The 24,174-nt window shown below is 42.0% G+C and overlaps 1 protein-coding gene across 8 annotated transcripts in view; it reads right to left on the bottom strand.

The window, feature by feature from the left end:
• Window positions 1-24,082, bottom strand: part of SWT1 (SWT1 RNA endoribonuclease homolog) — a 30,569-nt gene extending 6,487 nt beyond the window's left edge. Inside the window, exons 1-17 of one of the 8 annotated variants that reach the window (XM_053391401.1) lie at window positions 23,751-24,082; window positions 21,585-21,672; window positions 20,879-20,953; window positions 20,428-20,486; window positions 16,092-16,776; window positions 13,795-13,860; window positions 13,101-13,230; window positions 12,879-12,977; window positions 11,551-11,739; window positions 10,930-11,023; window positions 10,142-10,290; window positions 7,786-7,928; window positions 7,336-7,474; window positions 6,507-6,652; window positions 5,309-5,511; window positions 4,435-4,566; window positions 893-959 (exon numbers count right to left, since the gene is read on the bottom strand). In XM_053391401.1, the coding sequence (XP_053247376.1) occupies window positions 893-959; window positions 4,435-4,566; window positions 5,309-5,511; window positions 6,507-6,652; window positions 7,336-7,474; window positions 7,786-7,928; window positions 10,142-10,290; window positions 10,930-11,023; window positions 11,551-11,739; window positions 12,879-12,977; window positions 13,101-13,230; window positions 13,795-13,860; window positions 16,092-16,776; window positions 20,428-20,486; window positions 20,879-20,953; window positions 21,585-21,641 (2,433 nt within the window). In that variant the 5' untranslated portion in view covers window positions 21,642-21,672; window positions 23,751-24,082. Of the gene's footprint in view, window positions 1-892; window positions 960-4,434; window positions 4,567-5,308; window positions 5,512-6,506; window positions 6,653-7,335; window positions 7,475-7,785; window positions 7,929-10,141; window positions 10,291-10,929; window positions 11,024-11,550; window positions 11,740-12,878; window positions 12,978-13,100; window positions 13,231-13,794; window positions 13,861-16,091; window positions 16,777-20,427; window positions 20,487-20,878; window positions 20,954-21,584; window positions 21,673-22,516; window positions 22,798-23,596; window positions 23,618-23,750 lie in introns of those variants that run through there. The other 7 variants (XM_053391399.1, XM_053391398.1, XM_053391403.1 and 4 more) reach the window with 7 other exon arrangements.
• Window positions 24,083-24,174: the final 92 nt, after the last annotated feature.

Genomic DNA, 24,174 nt, shown 5'->3' with positions numbered 1-24,174 from the left:
GGTGGGAGGAGGGTTTTCCTTCCCACCGCCAACATTCAGAATGCTGTTCTGAATGTTGGCAGTGAGGAGGAAAGCCCTTCTCCTCACCGCAAGCCCCGCAAGCTCCGGGAACAGAGGAGAAGCGCAGCGCGCCTTCCCCTCTGTTCCCGGACCTGTCCTGAAGGCTTGCAGTGGGGAGAAAAGCCCTTCTCCACACCGCCAGCCCGGCAAGCGGTTTCCATAGGAACGCATTAATTGATTTTCAATGCATTCCTATGGGAAACCGTGCTTCGCAAGACAAAAAACTCGCAAGAAGAAAAAACTCGCGGAACGATTTAATTTCGTCTTGCGAGGTACCACTGTATCCAGAAATAAGAATGAGTTGCTTGACTTCCAGTTATTACGGACCAACAATATATACTAGAATATGTAAATGCAGAGGCAGCCACAAACATGTTTCTAGACTTGCAGGGAGCAAATCTACCCTGCTTCCAGGCTGGCTGACCAATGTATGTGAAGCAGCAGCAGACTCAACTGACCTCTTTGGAGAGGCAACAGTCCTTGTCAGATGACGCGAAAGTTGTCTGAAGAATGTGGAGGGAGATTTTTCTCGGCTGCCAGCTTAATCCGCCACCCCCATAGGAGCTGACTTGATTTAGACAGCTCTACAGGTTGATGTGATGTGAGCTATGGTAATGAAGTAAACTTAAAAGGATTTTGCTTCCCAAATCGTGTGACAATACCTTAAGCATTTGGGGAACACTTCATGTTTCCCCTTTCAAGGAAGAAATTATTTGACTGGCCTAGTAATCAGTCTGCCCTGGACTATCTGCACACAAAATTTCAGGGTTTTGGGTCAACATAAAGTACTCGTAACACCTACAAAATGCTTTAAAGGGGAAATCAAACCTACCTTATTATTAGTTAAAAAGCTATAGAGAGCCCAGACATCTTGAAAGCTACTGTTTGGCACTAAAACCCTGAAAAAGATAAGAACAAACAGTGGAAAACTCATTAAAGGATTTTAAACATGGATGACCCAATGACACAAGAAGTTCACATAAGAATGAGGTTCTTATTTAGTTATTTATTTGTTGCCTTTTTTCCCTGACGGGGCTCAGGACAGCAGCTTACAGATAAAAACAAGAACTGCTAAAAACATAGAAAACTGATCATTAAAATACAATTAAACACTGATAGAATTAAAGTTATATAAAATCATCTTAAAACACGTGTTCTTAATTTGTAAATTCAGGCAGTAGGGGATTCAATTACTAAAATGTGCTCTGTTTGGGGCTTCCCTTAATATTGGTCCAGAAATTGCAACTAGTGCAGAATGCTGCAGCAAAGCTGTTGAAGGGGGAGGCCTATTGACAGCACATTGCATGTGCTACTGGGTCACGTTTAAGGGCTTGCCTTTGGCATAGAAAACCCTGAATAACTTGGGACCAGGATACCTTACTTTGCACATTCCTGCCCAGGCATGTCAACCCTCAGGAGAAACACTACTGAAGACATAAGAAGACCCCTGCCAGTTAGGCCAAAGGTTTATCTATCGTAGCATCTTGTTCTCACAGTGGCCAACCCGATGTATTACAAACAGGGTATGAGGATTAACAGGAAACCTCTGTTGTATTTCAGGTCCAATGCCACAGCCTCATGACCGTTATGGATCTGTGTGTATACACTTTGCAACATATCTTATCCTGTCCAAAATATTACTCTTGATCATATTGAAGGGGCCAGAAATCCCAAGTTCACTCTCTACCGCCTCTCTACTTTTCTTCTTCTTTTTTGCATTCCACAGAAAACTTTGCTTAGAGATTTTAACTCCTATGTGCAGGCCTAACCAGTGCCTGATTCATGGATTACAGTATGTAACAAGCGACGTCTGACATGTATGAATGCCTCTCCTCCTAAGCGTTCAGCATTGAACTTCCACGCCACAGACGGCTCCTTGTCCTTTTCTTGTGGCTTTCAATCCTGCCTATATTTTTCTTCCTGACACCTTGTAGAAATCTTCCAAATGACCCTGGTTCACACTGCAGTACGATTTTAATTTAAAGCAATTTACATCCATTTGCAAACAAGCGGGGAGATCTTTTGGAGGCTAGCTGGGCAAAGATGAAATGTGTGTTCTTTCGGTATCATAGTTCATTAGCATAAAGGAAATGCCCATAAAACCTGTGATTAAAAAAATACATATTGCTGCCTCCCCTAGCGCTTCTAATATTGGATACTCAGGAATCAAAGTTTTAGGTCTCTTTTGTAGAACACATATACTTTTTTGTGTGCTCTGCAAAGGAACTCAAAAGATCCAGTTCTTGCTGCACATTTCGTTCTATAGACTACTCAAGGCTCTCTTTGCTTAACCCAGAGTATAACAATTATTTTCATCTACAGCCAAACCTCTTCATATATCTTCTGCTGTCTCCTAAATAGCCATTAGATGGCAGCAGACATTTGCACACCATTAATCTAGAGCAGTGTTTCTCAGTTCAACCCTCAGGCTAACTTTCAGGTGGGCCCTGTGGTCTGATCCATACTTACCTTATGCTCAATTCCATATTTGACAACATTTTGTGATTCTGCCCCTACATCACCTTTTTGTAGTAGGTGATTGGCATCAGTAATTTTCAGCCATCTCAAGTGGGCTCTGAGAGCAGAGATGTTTGAGAACGCCTGCACTATATTACAAAGTGTGTGTGTGTGTGTGAGATTCAGGACTTTAGCTATTACAAATGCCTTGTCAATGGTGCAATCTGACTCCAGAATGTGAAAGCCTCATTCAGATTACCCATATGCCACTTAATTCAAACTGCGCACAGAACCAATGCACAGCCCTAGTACTGACCGGAACGCATGGCATCAAGCCCTGTGGAAGCAAAAAGTAGGCCCACACAGCAGACGACTGACCGCAGTGGTAAGTACTGACCCAAGAACAACGTATTATGCATAGTGATTTGTTTACCAAAGTTTTTACTTATTTACTGAATTTCATGTATGTGACTGCCAGTTGGCTAATGGCAGCATTTTTGAGGAATGTTTCATGGCACCTAAATATACATGTCCACAAATTCGCAGCAGCAGACCCAAGTTTTCTAGTGTTAATTTTTTATAAAAAGTTGGGGGGAAAATCACATACCAAAGAAGATTGGAGTTAGATTGCCAACCTTCCAAAGCAGTTAATGAGAAGGACTGAGATCCTATATCTATTTGTATGCAATAAAAAGTTTTGTTTTTTTTAATAGAAGTGCTTCCGTACCATCCTTGGTTGGTCCCACCTCTTAGCAGGTCACCTGCTAAAATCTTGTATGTGTGTGGATTACAGTGGTACCTTGTCTAGTGTCTGCCTCTTCGAGCGCCCGTTCCATCGAACGGCTGCAGCAAACCCGGACGTATCAGAACAGGTTACTTCCGGGTTCACCGCTCGCACATGCGCAGAAGCGCTAAATCACACTTCGAGCATGCACAGCAGCACAAACCGCGTGCATGCGCAGACGCGGCGCATTGTCCAGCGTCCTTTTCAGCCAGCAACTGGGGCTCCAGAACGGATCCTGGTCGCAAAATGAGGTACTACTGTAATTTAGAATAAAAAATAAAGCTATCTTTATAACTTTATACCTGGGCTTTCCTTTATAAAACAAACTCAATGTGGCTTTTAAAAATCATAAAAGCCACAACACTTAACAAAATAGTTCAAACACAATAAAGTTCACATCACTGAAATCATAAAAACCATGAGCATGATAAAACAATTGAAATACAGGCACCTTGCCTTGTGAAATACTAATACCAATACATGAAAGTGGAGGTTCAGTTTTTGAAACTACCTAACCTAGCAATTCGAAAGCACCCCCGGGTGCAAGTAGATAAATAGGGACCGCTTACTAGCGGGAAGGTAAACGGCGTTTCCGTGTGCGGCTCTGGCTCGCCAGAGCAGCGATGTCATGCTGGCCACGTGACCCGGAAATGTCTGCGGACAGCGCTGGCCCCCGGCCTATAGAGATGGGCGCACAACCCTAGAGTCTGGCAAGACTGGCCCGTACGGGCAGGGGTACCTTTACCTTTTTAACAGGTAGTTGCTAACAGGCAACTAGAAGGCCAATGGGTACTATTTCAGATGCCTGGGATCAATACATAATCACAAGCTAAAAGTACCAAGAAACTTATTTCAACACAGTGGCTCCAAGAAACAACAGGTGCGCAGAGGGTGTTCAAAGGGCAAAAGCAACCCGAAAAAGAGCACAAAAACTACAAAAATGGTACGAAAAGAGTGGGGCGGGGAGATGGCTTGTAAGTGCTTCTGGTTTTTAAAAGTTTTTCAAGGGTTTGCAGAGGTTTAGAGGGTGTTCACAGGTTTTTAGATGGTGTTCTCCACTATTCACAATTTCACGGTTATCTGGGGACATAAGTGGGAATCACCTGTACTCCATTCAGCTCACATAAACTTACTGCCGAATTCCTGCCAGGATTTCGCTCACTGCCGTCATTAACTTCTGCAGACCGACGAAAGCGTCTTTGAACGAGTTCATATTCTGAGTGGGGGTAGCCGTATTGAGGTCCAGCTTCTGGCAAAGTTCTAGACTAAGAAAAGTAAAAGAATGAATTTTAAAACAGGCAATGAACTACCTATTGTCCTAGACAGGAATGGGGTGGGGAGGCAAGGATGGAGAGAGAGAAAAAAAACCCAGACAGACAGAATCAGAGGCAGGAAATCCTATTGCATGTATACGGATTCTTTTTCAAAAGAGTTCACTGAAGCAAAGGCATTCTGTATAATCCGATTCATAAATTCATAGTGAACAAGGGTATAGCTGCTGTGATAATAGGACTATTTCCTCAGAAAGACACACAACCTTTTGCATTAGGTTTCCATTGCAGAAATTTTTAAACAACTACTGAGCTGTTTAAAATTCTCCTTCAGATGTATGCATTGCCATCTTCCAGTTTGCACTAACTTTTTTTTTTAAAAAAAAACTTTTTGCCATCAAACCTTGTGGTTGACTGAAGCCCACTTCACAAATTATGTTTTTACAGTTTTCATTAAGGGCTTGTTCACACATGTATTTGCAGTGACTGTATCAGGTGACAGCATGCATACATGAAGGAGTCACCACTGATGAACCAGTACAGCCAGAACTTCCAAATAATCTCTTCTCTTCTCTGAACATAATTTTCTTGACAGTGGATTAAATTCACAAATTTGGCCGCCAGTCATCAAGCAGCATACAAGCACATCTGCACTAACCCTAGGATGCTTTACATTTTGCCTAAAAATAAGACAACCTTGATTTCAAGAAGAACACTCTCTTTCAGCTTTTATTACCTGAATAGGTTTATTGTGTTCCAGACGCTTTCAAGGACAGACCAGATTTCCACATGCCTGTTTCCTTGGGCTAAAGGCTTAGGCGACAAGGACGTATCTACATCCTGTGTGTGCTGGACCAAAGCTACATCTTCCATTTGTTCACAAGCAGTAGTTCCTGAAGTAGATTTGAGGGTGTCTGGAGTATTTGGTCCAGCACCTGGCTGAATATTATGAAAATATAGCAAGCAAGCAGTAAATATACTGGATCTGATGTGCTAAAGCTGCAAGCTACCAGATTTTTTAAAGGAATGACACACTAAGACTGATATAACCACAGTAAAAATGAGATTTACTTCAAAACATTTCACTGACTTAAAGACATTTATATACCACCCTTCATACTTTGACCCAAAGTATTTCACAAGAACATCAGTGGGGGGGGGGGCTGTTTGGCTCTATGTCACCTTTAGCTAATGCAATGAAAGAGCAGATCAGAGCTCCTTGGAGATAGAAAGAACCTATAGCTAAAAGTTCCCCTTTCTTTATTCCTTTAGATAAAGTGTTGGAGAACCTAATCCTAACCAAGACCCAAGGGTGCTGTTTTATTTACCGTATTTTTCCGTCTATAAGATGCCCCCATATGTATAAGACGCCCCCTATTTTGGGGGACTCAGATTTAAGAAAATAGGGGGAGATGGCCCAGAGTATAAGATGCCCCCTAATTTTTGACAATACTTTTTAGGGGGAGAAACTTAGTCTTATACATGGAAAAATACGGTACCTAAACTTTTTAATCTCGCTTTTCCCTGTAAAAAACCCTCAAGTGGTTTATAACAATGCAGTTAATAATAAGCTCAATAAAAAAGCAAGCAGCATTTTATCCTATCCTCACTCCTGGCTTTCAACTCCTCCCAGGCAGGGGCTGACCCAAGAGTCTAGCAGACTCGCCCACCCTTATCCATTCCCCTGCAAGAAAAGGATAAAAGCAAACACATTTTGTTCAAAAGTTACATCTGAGATTTATTTTGACCATCTGTTCCACAGATGACATTGAAAGTGTATTTCAAGTTGCCTTTAAAAAGAAGTTTTCTAACACAAGTAGCTTTTAACCCTGGATGATGATGATAAATAAGCAACAGCAACATTGCTGCTGCAATCGGATACATGCATGTGCATGTAAAAAGAATGACTTCTGTCAAAACTAAGCAGCTCTTACCTTGTCAAGCGTCTTGAGCAGTTTATTCACCTGAGCTAAAGCCTTGGGAAGGATACCATCATATTCTGACCTTGAGCTGAACTCCTCCAACAGCATTTTAGATTCCTGGAGCACCTCATTCACTGTTGAAGGTTTAACCACAGAAGCTGAGAGAGAGAGAGAGAGAGAGAGAGAGATGTTAAGGAGGAAAAAGTTGAAAGAGGACAGAAAACAAAATACAACCATACCATAAGTAATCCTCAAATACAACCCAGTATATTTGCAATTTGAACTATTCAGGAACAACAACTGATAGGCAGTGCATTCAAAGGGTGCTATCATCTTGCTACCATCTACCACTGACACACATCTCCTGAAGATCCTGGATCTAGCAGGGACTCACTACAATTCTGCATGACTTGGGAGGTCACCAAAACCTTCTAGCATCACAGAACCACAGAAAAGAATATGCTGGTGGTCAATATGTACATATTTTTAATGGACCAACTACAGGGTGCTTTCGGGAACCTCAAAATACTTTTGGCATCATATAGGTGCACAAAAATGCTTGGGTGTAGCCCACAGATTAGACACCCCTGCTATACACTGAACTCAAGAAACTTATTTTTGAGAAAACATGTTTAAGATTGTATAAGATTGGCTTATACAAATGAATCCTATTATATTTTAGTAATTTGGGAGTGCTTGGGATTGCTAGAAACCTGTATCATAGCTCTGAAGGTTCCTTGGAGGAAGCCATGATAAACACATTTGAAGTTTTCAGTACTGATATGCCCTTTGGCGCAGGTTTTGGGATTTCAAATAGTTTCAAGGGTTAACATTTTTTTACCTTTACAGAGATGTTCATGTAGATATTCAATGGTTGAAAGAAAGTTTCTTGATATAACCATTCCAAAAACAGCCATCCAGTGTTTTTTGTAGCACTCCAACACCTTTGCTAATGTCCAGGGTGGGTGATGATACACTACCTTAAAAAAAAGGGGGGGGTTCAAATATTAATCTCAGGTTTCCATTTCTTGAAGTATGAATTATGTCAGACCTTATCAATTTTACGTAACTCCCTTCCGGTTGAAGGGACAGCACATTCACTGTGACTGTGCAAACTCTGAACCAACGGTTCAGACATTCTACAAGCATTTATGAAGAGTGTATTCCAAAACGTGCTCAAATTTGCAAAGTTTCTTCTTAAGCAGATATTTGACACACCTAATCTGGCCCACAGGCTAGAGGCTCCGCATCCCTGCTTTAAAAGCATGTAAGAATACTTGAAGGTAATCACCTCTTCCCAAAGGTCTCCAAAAGCAATCTTCATTTCAGTTTCCAGTATACAAGATAAAACTTCTTGCAAGCTTTCTTTAATGTCATCAACAATCATTGGAACAGGATCAGCAAATTCATCCCCAGCCTTCTGGGTTATCGTATCTGTTAAGCAAGCACAATGGATCTTAAATTCCTTGATCACTTGAGGCTATAAAAGATCAAAACATTAACAATTAAGCCTCATTAATAGTCTGCTTAAAATTTCACTGCCATTTGCTTGCTTCAAAAGCCCTCCCTTCCCTATTTTAGAAACTATATCCATTTCCAGAGGGGTAGGTATGTCAGTCTCTTGCAGCAATAAAACAATGAAGAGTCTTGTGGTGCCTTAAAAACTAACTTTTTATTTTTAAAAAATGGCATATGTTTTCATGGACTATGGTCCACTTCATCAAATGCATGAAACGCTATCCTGCTCAACATGTAGCATACTAAGCACAGGTATTTTGAGTTGCAGGTACATACAGTTTTTATTGTGTTGGCAAATCTTGCTACTGTGAAGAAGGCAGGACCAAAACTGGGTGGAATCTCCCCCAACCAAAGCTAAACAGTCTGCAGTGATGATCATGGCCCTGACCATGAGGCAAGGAGGAGGAGGAATCACCCATCTCGGGGCAACCTCTGCCACTGAGAGAAATGGCTCATTTTCAGTTCTCTTGGGGTTGTATTTCAACTGCACTAGTGCAATTAAAATGGTTTCTACCACTACAAATGAAGCACTGCCACAACATGGAGAGCACTTAGAGGGTCACATGGTCCAGCCTCTATAGCAGCCTTTCTCAACACTGGGTCCCCAGGTGTTGTTGGACTACAACTCCCATCATCCCTGACCACTGGTCCTGCTAGGTAGGGATGATGGGAGTTGTAGTCCAACACCACCTGGGGCCTCAGTGTTGGGAAAGTGTTAGAATTCACTACACTTAAGCGATCTCTGATGCTCACCCAATCGACTATTGGCAGTCACCTCAAAAGGAGATTCCCCAAGTTCCCTCAAGAGTTTAATCAGAATCTTATTTCATCCAATATCTACCTGCTCATTTTAACTGGCCTGATAAAGAACTGTTGGCTCTTTTCTATGTACCGTATTTTTTGCTCTATAAGACGCACCTTTTCCCCTTCAAAAATTAAGGGGAAATGTGTGTGCGTCTTATGGAGTGAATGCAGGCTCCTTGGCTTCAGCGATAGCAACGCGAAGCCTCCGAAGCGCAGAGGGAGAGCTCCCCCCGTGCTCCGGAGGCTTTGCGTTGCTTTCGCTAAAACCGCCTGAAGCCCCCGGAGCGCAGCAGGAGTTCCCGCTGCGCTCCGAAGGCTTGCGGATAGCCGCCTGAAGCCTGGAGAGCGAGAGGGGTCGGTGCACACCGATCCCTCTTGCTCTCCAGGCTTTGCTTCGCTGGAGAGGCACTGCACAGTTTTCCCTCTCTGCGCAGCACCCCTTCAGCGAAGTGGGAGGAGAAATGGAAGGGGCTCCGTTTCTCCTGCCGATTCGCTGAAGGGGCACTGAGCAGAGAGGGGGAGATTTTTTTTTCCCTGTTCTCCCCCTCCTATGGTCAGGTGCATCCTATAAAGCGAAAAATACAGTAGTTCTACTGTTGAGAACGGTCAACATACCCTCTCCTTTAATCTTATAAAAGTTTCTGTGTGGCGCAGTAATAATAGTAATATTTTATTTTATTTTATTTTATTTTTTATTATTATTATTATTATTATTATTATGCCACTCATCTGTGTGGGTCACCCCAGCCACTCTGGGCAGCTTCCAACAAAATATTAAAACACAAAAAACCCTCAAATATTAAAAACCTCCCTGTACAAGGCTGCCTTCAGATGTCTTAGATGTTTATTTCCTTGACATCTGATGAGAGGGGCATTCCACAGGGTGGGCGCTACTACTGGGAACGATCTTATGCCAATGAAGTTCAGTATTTCAGTCCTTCATACATCAGCTTAGCATTATTTATCTGTTAGAAGAACTACGTGAAATATTGAAAGTTAGTGGAAATGTTTGTCATTGTCAGTCAGGTTCTCAAAGAGAATAAAAATGTTTGCAAACTACTATTTATCAGCTTTAGGCTGGGTGGCATTCAACTAAGTTTTACTCAGGACAGACCCACTGAAAAAACTGAACACAAGCAATTTAGGTCAATTCATTTCAACAGGTCTACTGTGAGTAAAACCTACTTGACTACCACCCTCGTGTTCTGAGAATAAGCTCAGTTCAATTCAGTGGGTCTTGCTTCTGAGCAGATGTGTATAGGATTGCAGTATTATTTAACTTGTGTGGCCATAATGGTAATCCTAATGAATCAAGAAAAACAAACCTCTTTCCGACTGGGACTGGCCGCTAGAAGCATCTTGAGTCAGCATTATGGTGTCTCTAGTCAGCTTCTGGAGTGCAGTAACAAAGTCTGCTTTGCTAAGTGCCTTAACTTCACTGACAAGGGCTTTGCTGCACAGGTTTTTATCATCCCTGTGAAAATAAAATTGTTTTCATTTTGCATTACTTGAGGGGTAAGTAGGACAGATTATACCTTCTTCCATGGCAAAAGAGCCAACATCTGGTCCAATTCGTTTATCTATGTCTGTTTAGAGCTATTTTAAAATATAACTTCTACAAAACTAGCATAGCAAAAATCTTGTTTTCAAAGATAGGCATTTTTTTTACATTCTAGTGGAGAGACTTGGCTTTCCAGACAGAGGCCACCTATTTTTGTACAGATTCCACAGAATTCGTACATGAGCAGTTTTCAGCTATAGTCAGGCTCTGTTTTGAATACCTTTCATTTGTATGATTCGACTGCTTCTTCCCTCATTTGATATTACAAATGTTCTCACCAACCCTTTCTAAAAACAGGATGCAAACTTCTTGGATTTGTGTTATGAAAACATCATCTTCAGTTAAGCAAGGAGTGCAAAATTCAATAGCACAGACGGAAGAAATGAGGCCTTAGGGAGAACCTCAAGGACTCAGATTTACATAATCACACTTTTTTAAAAAACAATGGTATGTAGCTGGGAATATCTTTTCTGCATTTTTTTGTTTTTAAAATTACAGCATAATGGTTGTGGATTCTTATCAAATTTAGCTCTCTAGTTGGACAGAACTTACGTCATCAGTACAATTTCAGCTTGAGGAAAGAGGTTCTGATACTGCAGGCAGCACTGCAACACACGATCATCATTGTTCTCAACACAGGAACCACCTGTAAATTTGGCAAAAGCGAGTTAGCATATCATGATTTAAAAAAACTTGAATGAATAGTGTTTACACACCATTGTTAAAGCAGGCAAAGGAGACACCTAGCAGCTCTCACTTACTTGCCTTCGAAGCACAGGCAATATATTTAACTTGCTCTGGAAATGTAGGCTATGTTCAAATGCTACACAATTCCCTCCACAGAAGATTTTTGGGTCTGTGAGAGGAGGAAACAGCAGTCCCATTGCACCAGTGAAACTACTCGCATGGAGCATTGGACACGAACCATTATGTCATCCAATCACATTAAGCAACTTGCAGCCCAAAGACTTCCAGGAGAGAATAAAACCAAGTGATTAAAAAATAGACAGCATATAAACAGTAGTTCTAAACAGTATCACCACAGTATTTGCAAAGGCCTGTTTTTTTAAAAAATTTTATAAAAGGGTTCTTCCATCCATAAAAGATGTCAACTGTCTTAACCAAGCTACAGGGCGAATTCTGCTAGAATCCACCAGCTCTGTCACAACTTACGTGTTTGCTGAGAAGCAAGTTGCATAGATTGACCCCACAACCTTGGATCTTGGTTTTTCAGGCAAGTGTAGATGAAGTGAACTGCAGGGATTGCTTTTTGCCCAACCTTTGCCAATATTTTCCCTCTTTTTAAGTTATCCAGTTCTTGCAAAACGACCCAGGGAATGACAAGCACAAATCTGCCAACTCCTAAACAGGAGAAAAATAGCTTGCGTGTTATTAATTTATGGTAGTAGTTCAAAACACTGTACATCTTTTAACTGTGATTAAAAAACTAATTCAGCTCGCTGTTGGATATTCTGCCAGTGGATCTGCATAGAACTGATCACATTTAACAGAATCAGGACGTATGCATCTGATAGGGAAAATGTAGCCTTTGGGCAAGGTAAAATTTGATCTGTATTTTCCAAAGCTGGGGATCCTGATGAGATTTGCTTTTTCTCTTTCCCACCTCCTCTGGTATTGTACCTAAATCTTGTGCCTGGCAAAGGCATGAGCCAAAAGGTTCGTCCTGTGACTCTCAGTCAAAGGTGAACAGCCAGAGCACAAGATGTTGGCCAATATTGTGTCGATTTGTTGTGTGATGGAGTGGGCCAATGTTCTGGTGGAAAAGGAGAGCATAGCTGCTGGTTGGGTACAACCACCTGAGTCTGTGAAGACCTTCAGAGACACCTTGAGTGTGAGGTTGATGTTTGTATCTGCCGCCAATGCTGACTGGTTATTTATCAGGAGCTGAGGTTGTGCGATACTGTGCATGCTACATTTATGTAGTTGTGAGTGAATGGACGAAAGTAGTTTTCTATCCCACCAAGGTGAGAGCCTATTCAGGTTTAAAAGCAGATCCTTCTCAGGTGAGGGAGGTGAGTATTTGATAGTCTAGTGGGTGTGGGGCATGATACCATTAGTGCTTCAGAGATGGCAATAATATCTTACATGTGTATGTTTGGCTGTGAACCTCATGCGGGCTGTAATATTGTTGTGTATAATTTTATGAGATTTATGTGAGTGGTTGGTTGACAGAGATGTTTGAGGCAATTGATTACTGTCATGGTCATACAGAAAGGATGGCAAGTGAGTCTGGGTGAGTGGCACAACGTGCGTTACTTTGGTTGAAAGTTTGCACTATAGTGCCTCGTAATGCACTCTGCCTTTATGATGATATTGTGCTTCATATATTGATTTTGTTTATGTATTTGTTTCATTTTTGTGGAAATCATTTGGCGTGTACTTATTATGTTTATATACATTTATGTATTCTAAACCACGTCAAGATCTTCAGATAGTAAATAGTTTATAAATGGAAATGGAATTAATAAATCCACACACACCTGGGATATCTGTATTCTTCAAAGACTTGATGAATTCCAGATGGCTGATCATTATATTAGTATCAATCACAATCAAACTATTCAGGCCAGAAAGAGTTCCTGTTACAAAAGAAGAAATACAGAGAGAGAAATTTTGTTATTTGGATTCTGTATTGATTTATTCTCCTGTTTATTGCCTTGTTACGGAAGAGAAATCAAAATACTTGATGCATATAAACTTACTAGCGGACATATTTGATTCATCATCTGGAAGATCTATCTCCATGTTGGTCAGCTCTCCACAAGTCTGAACCACAGGCAAAGCCATCGTTTTGTCAATGCGAGCAGCATGCAGTTCTTCTACAATCTGCATCTATGGAAAATAGCAATATAAACTTGAAATCAAGGCTGGCATTGGGAGTTCAAGTCACTGGGCACCAACTAAGGCTCACACCCCACTCCCAGAATTACACCCTCTTGCATATTCCTTGGCCACTGAGAATGCTCAGTCCTTGAGGGCTATGTTTGGGTTCCTTCTCTTGGTTATTGTTGTTCCTGGGACTTTTTTTTTAACATGGGGTTTCCCCAAGTCCGATGACCCTGCATTTTTGGATGGGTCCATTTTGGCTGCATGAGGATTCATGCTTAGAGAGTGAATCACAGAATTGTAAAGTTGGAAGGGACCATGAGGGTCATGTAGTCCAACCCCCTGCAATACAGGAATCTTTTTGCCCAACATGGGGCATGAACCCACAACCCTAAGATTAAGAGTACCATGCTCTACTGACTGAGCTTTGTAATTATTATATAGCCCAGACCTGCTTATGCTTCTTGACAAGTTATGGAGCCAATCGTAAAGCAAAAGGCAATGTGTGTGGTGCAAGAATCGCAGCTAGGGAATGTTAAAGTGCACCTGCTAGGTTACATAACCACTAACCTCTTGGTCTGTGTCAGTACTTTCAGTAGCTTCACAGGAAGAAGAGTGGCACGAGGCTTCAGAGCTCTGTAACAGAAATTAATCACTTCAGGTATCTGTACTGTATCAAAAGCTTTGCACTAGGAGAAAGCCCGAGTAAATATTATTGGCAAGGTTGGAAGTTTATTGGGAGATGGAAGTGATTTCAAGAGGGGAGGAGAAGCGAATGAGAGTGCAAGACGGCCATACACCACAACGGATGTGCACACATGCACACGCACACACAGTTTCTAGAGAACACAAAAAAGGCTGAAGAAAATTCCCCAAGGCTTAGACATGAACAGGTTGCTTCCTTGTAACCACAGTTCTTTGAGTGGTTATCTGAGCAGCAACATACACTGAATTTGTCTATGCAGAACACTATTTCAGAAACTTCTTGGGTTTAGCTGAACCTGTGGCCCCTGCCCCAGAGCAGTGAACCCTTGCTCAGGGTCAAGGCCAAGACCCTCTCCTCGGTTAGAGACACTGCGAGTGCAAACTATGAGCTAGGCTGCAGTGAGAAAGAAGGGTAAGTTTTGTGGCTGCACAGATGTCCCACTTGAAGGACTATGGCTGCACGTGAGCAATTGGCTCCTCTTCATGGTACAGTCAAGCACACAGGAGAGTAACAAGCTAGCAAACCAGGAGGTGGAAGAGCGCATATCCCCAAAAGGTTATGTGACAGATGTCACAGACAGTCATAAGATTATAAATTTGTGTCTCCTTGACGGGGGCGTAAAACTGCACTGGCACATGAGAAGATACAACGTCCTTGTCACAGAGGGCAGGAGCTGACAGCACCTGACAACACAATTGTACATTGTGAGTCAAATGTAGAGAAGCTCCAGGGAGGCTGGAGTTGGTGTGATTGTAAGGTGAGAGCAAATCCAGCAAGCAAATGCCATGAGGAGACCCTTGGAATTCAAAGTGATCTTTATACAATGGTCTAGTAAGGATCAACACTAGGGTTATAACTATTTTACAGCCTCATGTTCCTGAAGCTTAGTTAAACGAACCTTTGCCTAAAAGCAAAGGAATGAACTGTCATTTCCAAATCTTTTGAAAAAGGGCCACCCCAAAAATCAATAAATCCAATTTTTGTATATATAACTGTGTAATGTATTATGTAATAGGCATAACATGTATTACAACACAGTAAAATAGAGCTTGCAAATTTTCTAATACTTGTACAATGTTTTGTACATTGTACATCACTTCTTATTGCTTAAAATAAATTGAGGTTTCAGTTTGCCTTTGTTTCTGCTGCAAGCATCATAAGGTTCCTACATCACTTTGACTGCACGTTCTGCACACTGATTACTTCTTGGTATCTGGAGTAGCCCACAGTCTATATCCTCAAAGTTCACCTTTTCTGAGAGGTCTTTGGGTTAACTGATTTAATTCTCATTCCCCGACTACAACAATGCACAAGTACAGGCAAATTTCCACAATCATCCTTTGATACTATTGTTTTTAACACTGTAAGATTTAAGATCCTTCAGGGTCTTTCTGCCAAGAGCAGGGGTCGACAATGAGCGGCCCACGAAGACTGTTTTACCGGCCCACGAGCCACCCCCGAACTGAGCCACCCGGCGAGTACCCCGCACGCTGCGCTAAACCGGCACAGCGCTGTGCAGGGATTCACTGAGCAGTGCCAGAAATCGCGTCTGCACATGTCCAGACACTGAAAATCACTTCTGTGCAGGCGATTTCCAGTGCAGTGCTGCGCCAGTCTGGCCCACGGACAATCTCCGTGGGAGTGATCCAGCCCATGACCGGTAAACCTTGCCGACCCCCGATGAAGAGCTACCTTTTTTGTTTATGAAGTGAAGTAACACACCAGATACATTGATAGCAATGACTGTTTTCAGATGTGATCAAAGCTTTTGCTTCAGTTGTGATTTAAATCAGAGTCCAAACCCTAAACTGCACATAATCTTAATTACAGTTAATGGAAACAAACCCACTTCATAAGCTATGGTTTGAATGGCCATATGTGCAGGTTTGGATGGCACAGCAAGTTGTGATTAAGCAAAAGCAAAAGCATCTGAACCCTTGTTTATGGCGACTCTGAAGGAGATAGGCGAAGGAGGGAGGTCCAAATTCAAGTGGCTCACTCTTATAATGCTAAAATATGGTTTAAGAGTTATCTCAGAATCATTCCAGTGTCTAAATTAAATAAGCTATTTGCTGGGGAAGTTATAAAAGCCACCACTATTGTTGCTGCACAAAGCAAAACTACCACCTCAATTCTCATAGCAAACTTTTAATGGCTTTACCTGAGTCATCTGAAATGCTGCAGGCTCAAATCTATCCCCTTGGGTCCTTACACTACCAATATCCTTGTGGGATTCATGATAAAATTGTTCTTTCTGTTTATATTCTCTCTCGTGATATAGTTCACTCAAGTGGCGCAAGGGTGCACGTTTCATTCCTTTGTCGGTTTTGCGAGGTAGTTCTAATGAAGCATGTTTGGCTCCTTCAGGAGTGCGCACAGAGGATTGCCAAGATGGTAGTTTAGTGCCTGATAAGCTAAAGGATGAAAAGGTGGGATGTGACTTTTTTGAAGTGTTCTGTGAAGTTTCCTTGAACTCCAGCACACGTTTTACAGTTTCTTTTAATTTGGCACATTCCGCCTCAACCTTCTTTTTCTTCTTTCGGCTGCTAAGAATCCTCAAATCCTGCAATTCCCTTTTCCCTCTTTTCACATCAGGATCACTGCACATCTCTTTGTTGGAGCCCTCCTTCCGAGGGAAGGCTGCTGCAGAATCCAGACTGCTTGTCTTTCCTCCACGTTCAGCTTTATTTTTAAAATGCATGGTGACCTTTTCACGCTCTTCAATAGGCCTTATCGTACCACAGACAAGATGGGTATCTTTGGAAGCCTCTTTTTGGATAACCTTAGTAGTATCTTTGAGATCCAGACTCTTTTTTCTTTTCGTGTTTCCAGCACTATCATCTGACCTATGGAAGGATCAGCAAGAGAAAACTATTACTGTACGAAGAAATTTGACAGTGGAAGTTTCATACAGAAACAGTGAAGTTCTTACAGAACAAACTCAAGGTTTAGCTCAGTGGAAAAATGTTGAAAGAGAATTAGATTATTACTTGTGTACTAGAAAATGTGGCAGACAATATAAAAAGTTTAAACTTATTTTTACACCAGGTTAAAGTAGAGAAGCTGATCCTTCTCCACCTTTAATTCTGAGCAAAACAAACAGCAGCCATGAATAACTATGGACATCCCCATCCATTTCAAGCAGTAAATACAGACAGTTTTTAATGTGATGAGGAAGATCATTGCAAAGCAGATGAAGGTCTGCAATCAGACGTTTAGCTCCATCATCCAAAGGCATAGTGTGGAGGGTGCTGTGGCTCCAGGAGCAATTTTGCACCCCGAAAGCAGGCTCCTTCATCGGAGCCTGGCTCTGTGCCAGAAGGAGCTGCACCTTGGCTGTGGCGCTTGTGCCTGGCACAGCTCCACCCTGGGGTCAAGCCTGACCCAGGGGAGGAGAGCAGGTGAGTGGACGGCAGCACTGCCACCCACCCTCCTTGGCTCTGCTGGCTCACTTCTCACTTCTGGCCCAGCAGCAGAGAGGAGCCCTCCTTGGCCACGGTGAGGTGGAAGGTGTTGGGATTTCAGTTCCCACCAGCTGCGAGCAGGCAGCTACATTGTTGACATCATGTGATGTCTCCGAGCGTGAGACAGGAAGTCTCTGCCAGTTCTCACTGTAACCGGGGGGGTTACTGTGAGTTACTTTCGCTTCTGAGTCGAAGCTTGAGTCGAGTTAGAGACTCTTGTGTTATGTTGCTCAGGAGAGCAGACATGCTTGTACAGTCTTAAAGTAGCTGAGTAGACTACGGACTGTCTCTTTCTTCTGTGATGGATTGGCAGACGAATGCGAGTGTGTTCCTCTCAGGAGGGAGGGGTCGCTTATCACCGGTGTCTCTGCACTGAGGGAGAATTCCAGCCAGAGAGTGACCACAGGAGAGAAGTTGGCACCCTTCCCGGGAGCGTTTTTCCAACAGAAGGAGCCAGGAAGGAGCCATTGTTTCCTGCTTGGCAGGGGGTTGGACTCGATGGCCCTTGTGGTCTCTTCCAACTCTATGATTCTATGATTCTAGGGTGCACCTGCCGCGGGCAGTGCCGGTATACGCTCCTCCGCTGCCATCAGCCCAGACTAATTTAGCCATTTAACACCTTCACTGAGGTTTTGAGGCACGCGAGTCATAAATCAAACTAAAAAAAGATTAATTGCTGACATAAACAACAGTTAAGAGGGGTTTACATCCACTGCAACCATAAGCAATTGTCTCATCAGTGAAAGGATTTCTGCTTCTGCAATGGGACTTCCCCCCTCTTCCAAATCTGCTCTGAGGAAGTTTGTGGGGCAAAAAAATCCCTTGAGCAAGAAGAAATCCTTGCACCGATGGGATAATTACTTAGGGGCACACTGGATACAAGCAAGACGTAGAAACTGTTATGGCAGATTGATGAGAAGAGTTGCCATTATTCTAACAAGAACAAAGAAAGATAAGGATAGCAGGATTAAAATACAAAGTTTAACTTCACACTTAGAAGCTTAAAAGCCTATCTTTAAATGAACATTCCATGGTTAAAATACACCCCCTAATATTATACTAGAAATTAAGAAATAGCAATTAATACGAAAAGTATGCACAGAAAGAGGTATCCTGCTGAACTGAAAGACTGATAAACAGGCTTAGAGAAGCTATTTAGTAGTTATCAATTTGCAGCTAAACTAATTAAACCCTGCTTCACATCCATTAACTCCCATATACAGTGGAGGCTTTTCCATTTTCCTTCAACCTTGCAGAGAAAACATTTGGTCAGTTTGGGAGTCAAAATGGTTTCAGGGCTGTTTTCCTGTGCTGCTTCAGACAAATGGTTTATATATTTATGTATGTGTTTGCTTGGTACATTTATGAACATTTATTATATATATGACCTTAATTTTTTTATTTCAGCTCCCAACTTCATCAGCTGTCACCCACAGAACTTGTCTTGGAAGAGGCGCTTTGAAGTAGGGCTCTTAAGAGCATGAGGGTGACACTTAAAGGAAGTGTCATACAGAAAAAGGTGCTCTCCTTTCATCCACAAGCTCCTCTGCAACAAACTACGCATTTAGTCTTTTATAAAACTAATGGAAAAAACCCATCAAAATGGTAGTGACATAGAAGCAGTGCTTTTTTCCCCTTAAAAAAAGTGTTTAGGGATATTCTCATTTTGACTCAAGAAAATCACCATTTAATAGTTCAAATCGGGGGGAAATAAAAACAGTAAATGGAAAAAAGTACAAAGATTCACAAAATGTTTAGGGGTATGTGTACCCCTGCGTACCCCCCAGAAAAAAAGCACTGCATAGAAGGAACTGGTTCTTCACTTGCTGTTCTGAAATTGCTTAGCATTTCCCTGTACTAATAATTGATCCAATATTATACCGTAAAGCAGGAACTTAGAAGCACTGCATCTCCTTCCCTCTAACTGGTTCAGCTGTGGTACAGCACGGAAGGAACAAGATTGACTAATCTGGAGCCTGGAGGAGAATTTTTTTTTTTGGAATATGTGTTAGTTGAATATTGTCTCGACTACAGTGGTGCCTCGGGTTACATACGCTTCAGGTTACAGGGTACGCTAACCCAGAAATAGTACCTTGGGTTAAGAACTTTGCTTCAGGATGAGAACAGAAATCGGGGCGCGGCCGCAGCGGGAGGCCCCATTAGCTAAAGTGGTGCTTCAGGTTAAGAACAGTTTCAGGTTAAGAACAGACCTCCAGAACGAAGTTATTAACCTGAGGTATATTGTATTATGAAAACAAACCAGAACCTCAAAGACTCATATGTTGTATCTGTACCTGGCAATTCCTATGGTCATATGAGAAGTGTCACTTTCAGCCACAGTAACACCAATGCATTATTACAGAATGAGCTGCAAAGGACAAGGCCATTGCAGATTAGAGTCTATGTGTAGAAAATATGGATAAGCTGCCCATGCAGAAGTTTAAGTCCTGCTGGGATTGTGAGCCAGGTAGTTATATCTCAGTTCTTCCAATATTAACCACTTGGGACATTTAAATCATGGTGAAAGAATAACAGCTGGTGGAAAGGACTATAGTTTTGCATTTTACAATAGTTTCAAAAATAAAAGCTTAAACCTAAATATTGTCATAATATGCAATTACTGTAGAGTGTTTTCCATTCTCTAGACCGAGTGGCAGCTTTTAAAATAATCTTTAAATTTGATGTTAATATGTTTTATCTTTTTTTAAAGCTGCCTTTAGCAATACAGGGCATAAATTTAATTGGTGAAAAGCCAGACAATATGCTTTCATTTTTAATTTACCAAGACCTCTAATGAATGAACAGATTTCACACAGTGTTGTTCCCCACCACCCACACAGACTATTTTACTTTCTGAAGCTGCAGTTCAATAAAAACGTATCTGGGAATAAGTCCCACTGAACTTAATGGGGCTTTCTTCGGATTAAATAAGTATAGGATTGCACTATGAATCCACAAGAAATGGCAATTATTTTTTCAGAATAAGCATAAATATTTTTTAATGAGTGCCTTTAATTCCAAGTAACAATTTACCCTTTACTCGTTGGCTGCTCTTTTGCATGATGACTCCTAATTTCTGCCTTTTTGTGACTCTGAAAGAGTTAAAAACAAGTCTACATTATTATTTATACATTAAATTGATATCCCGCCCTTTCTCCAAAAGAAGCTCAGGTTGGTAATTAGCCTCCAATTAAATACAGAGCAGTGTCCCAGACTTTCACAAGGTAGCACAGCAGCTAGAGTGAATGGGCATTTTCTGATTAAAGAAATATATTAAGCTATCAGGATGGAATTAAAGCATGCATCAACCCATCTTATATTTAACATTATAAATACAGCTGAACAAAGTCTATAGTCATAGAGCAATTGAAATACTTAAGCTAAGGAAAATTTAAGCAAATCTAAAGGCAACAGACAAACTTCTAATACACCACTCTAATAAAAGTGACTGTAATGCTTTCTTCTCCAAATCTCTAAGTCTCACCTTTTCACTTCTATGTGAAGATGAGCTAGATGATTGGTGCGATCGCTTTTCACTGGAAGTCTTGGAATAAGAATGCTAAAACACAAAATGAAATAGAAAAAATAATAATACTGAGGCCCCCCTGGAAATCTACCTTGTCTACGCGAACAAACAGAAAGATGCAGTGACAAATTTGCATTGTTTAATGTAACTATGATTTAACCTTTTCTTTTTGGGTTTAAGATCTCTCTTTCTCAATCACACACACATACACTGAATTAATGATGTTTTGAAAGGACACTTCTCTTAAGACACCCCATAAACACACATACTGAATTAATTATGCACATCAAGAGGGTATACATCCTCCTACAGGTCTTGTTTTTCCACCAACCAACTCCTGGAAACACGTAGGGTGGACAAGAATCAGAGCCAAAAAAAATTAAGTTCAGCTAGGAAATACGGTGCTTCCTTTCCTTCCTTGTCTCTCTCACACAGCCATACAAACCTCAACAACAGATTGTGATTAAGCAGGAGAGACCTTAACCATGTCCCCGGTTTGAAGGACACACTAAGTCATATCTTGCTTAGCTGCTATTCTGCACTGAACTAAAACACAGAGATAAACAAAGCCAATACTCTAGCTTACCATTTTGTGCAAAAAGGGCCATTATGTGAATACAAACTTATTTCCACTCCACATTTGCATCTCCACAGACTTTCCTACCTTGGTATCTGAAATATCCTCCTTTTTGCTGGATTTCTTTTTGCGTTTTTTGTACATGTTCAAGTTTCAAATGTTCAAGTTTCAAAATCTAAAAAGAGAGAAAGGCAACATAACCTTATTTCCAAATGCATTTTACATTTCCCCTCTCTTGTTGCTTTGGCTAGTAGATGAGGCCAGGGTTTTATTTCCCCTTGTTTCTGGAGTCTGGGGTTTTCTCTGGGCGACACTTTCAGAATTAAAATTTGTTTGTGCCACATTGGATTTTTTATTGATAAGAAATACATTGGAAAACAAAAAGAAGCAATTCCTGGCAGTGCTTGATTTATAACACAGAACACTACTACTTTATAGCATGATCATGGGGCATCCAGAAAGTATAAAACAATGCAGCCACGTAAGAACATGAATCATTCCCTAATTATAAACAAGCCTCTTCCGTATGTACCTTAAGTATGTACACAAACTTTGCTTTTGCCATGTAATCTCATTTATACTGGGACTAATTTGAGGCAAACAAACTCATCAAAACATTTTGAAAAGCTGTCTATCCTTATTCTGCAAATAACATACATACATACATACATACATACATTTCAGTGATGTAGTGTGTGTGTGTGTGTGTGTGTGTGGTTTTTTTCTGGGGAGACGCATACCACTAAACATTTTATTATATTTGTACTTTTGTCCATTAACTGTATTTATTTTCCCCGATTTATACTATAAACTGGTGATTTTCTTGAGTCAAAATGAGAGGACCCCTAAACATTTTTCTAAAGAAAAAAAAGCACTGCATACACTATACATCACTGAAATGTTTAAATATTTCTTTGATTGTCCTTGAATCTTTCCCACACGCCACACTGTTTGAAAACCACTGATCTATGAATGCGAGAAAAGTAAAGAAAACACCCAAATCCACAGCTGGCCAGTACCTTTAGGGGCTTAGTGCCCAACTGTGAACTCCAAACGGCACTTCCTCAAGAGGAAAGGAAGTTCCCCCAGTGTTAAACAGCAAAACCAACCTTCCTTCAGAATCCCAGGCACTGACCTCCTTCCTCCCCAAGAGTTTATTTTCTAGTAAACGACCTCAGATCCCAGGCTTAGAACGGTTTGCCCTTTCTCTTCACACTCGGCCCCTTCTCCTTTCGTCGCATCACAGTGAACAGCATCACAATGAACAGCCCGGCGTTGTTGTTGCTTTTGCTTTCTTTAAAAAACAAAACTAGGGGGCAATTGGCTGCGAAGCATGCTGGGTATTGTAGTTTTCCCGGTTCGCCTGCGCCACAGAGATGTATTCCTGCCTTTCTTAAGCTTGGGTGCCCAGTTGTTGGACTACAACTCCCATCATTCCTACCTACAAGACCAGTGGTTAGGGACAATGGGAGCTGTAGTTGAGGCTTCCTCAACCTCAGCACTCCAGATGTTCTGAGACTACAATTCCCAGCATCCCTGACCACTGGTCCTGCTAGCTAGGGATCATGGGAGTTGTAGGCCAAAAGCATCTGTGGGGCTGAGGTGGAGGAAACCTGTTGTAGTTTAATACTGATACTGATTTATTATTTATACCCCGCCCATCTGTCTGGGTTTCCTCCACCACTAATATCTGGAAAGAAAGGCTGTAAACAACAACAAGTAAACTTAGCATGCGCCGAATATACCAAACTCCCCAGCCTCCTCCCTCATCTGCAATGACAGCACTCGGCTTATTTCTCTCTTGATAGAACAGAGACCATTAGGAGGGTACTAATTAGAGAGAAAGAGAGAGAGCTGCCACGTTTCCCACACAAACGGTACAGCTAGTCGTCACTGGGTCCCCCACACGTTGTTGGGACTACAGCTCCCATCATCCCTGACTGCCGGCCCTCCTCACTAGGGTTGATGGGAGTTGTAGTCCAGCAACCTCTAAGGCGTCCGAACGTTGAGAAAAGCTGAGTTAGAGCATAAAATTCCCTCTTTGCTTCATTTTTGGGGAGGGGGAGTGGGGGGCGACAACGCGCTCCTTGCCAACTCACACAGTTTGGTGAAGTCGTGGCTTTCCCTGGTGGCAATTGTCTCCTTCGCCTCTCTAACCGGAGGGAGAGAGAGAAATAATAATAGCCAGGCAGGAAGTCTTGACCTGCAAGCGAGCAAAACTTCTTGCTTTAGCTAAGCAAAACGCCTATGCACGTTTTCAGACACGAGGAAGTCGCCTTTCTCTGCCCAGGGTGCACCAACCTCGCTCCGAAGCGGCACCTCCCGATTACCTGGGAGCAAATAAGGCCCGTTGAACCCGAGGAGGGATTACTTGGCAATGGATTCCCACAGCAAAAGGGCCTCCCTTTCGAAACGCGACGCCGATATTGATAGGGAGTTTGTAAGCACAGACGTCAGTCAGTCAGCGAGCCCAGCCCAGCCCGGCTTTTAGCCTTTAAACCCGCGGTATCCGGTCCACGCCCCTATGGAGTCCTTCTTCCCTCAGGGAAAATGTGAGTACGGTATAGTCCTGCCGCGGGGCATCTCGGGTAACGTAGTTCGTATGGCCTGAGGAGAGCGCGCGCAAGTATTTACATATTTATTTCGTGTATATTGCTGCCGCGGGGCATCTTGGGTA

This window comes from Podarcis raffonei, chromosome 6 (assembly GCF_027172205.1).
Source record: "Podarcis raffonei isolate rPodRaf1 chromosome 6, rPodRaf1.pri, whole genome shotgun sequence".
NCBI lineage: Eukaryota > Metazoa > Chordata > Lepidosauria > Squamata > Lacertidae > Podarcis > Podarcis raffonei.
This window is presented reverse-complemented; position numbering and strand designations above follow the sequence as displayed.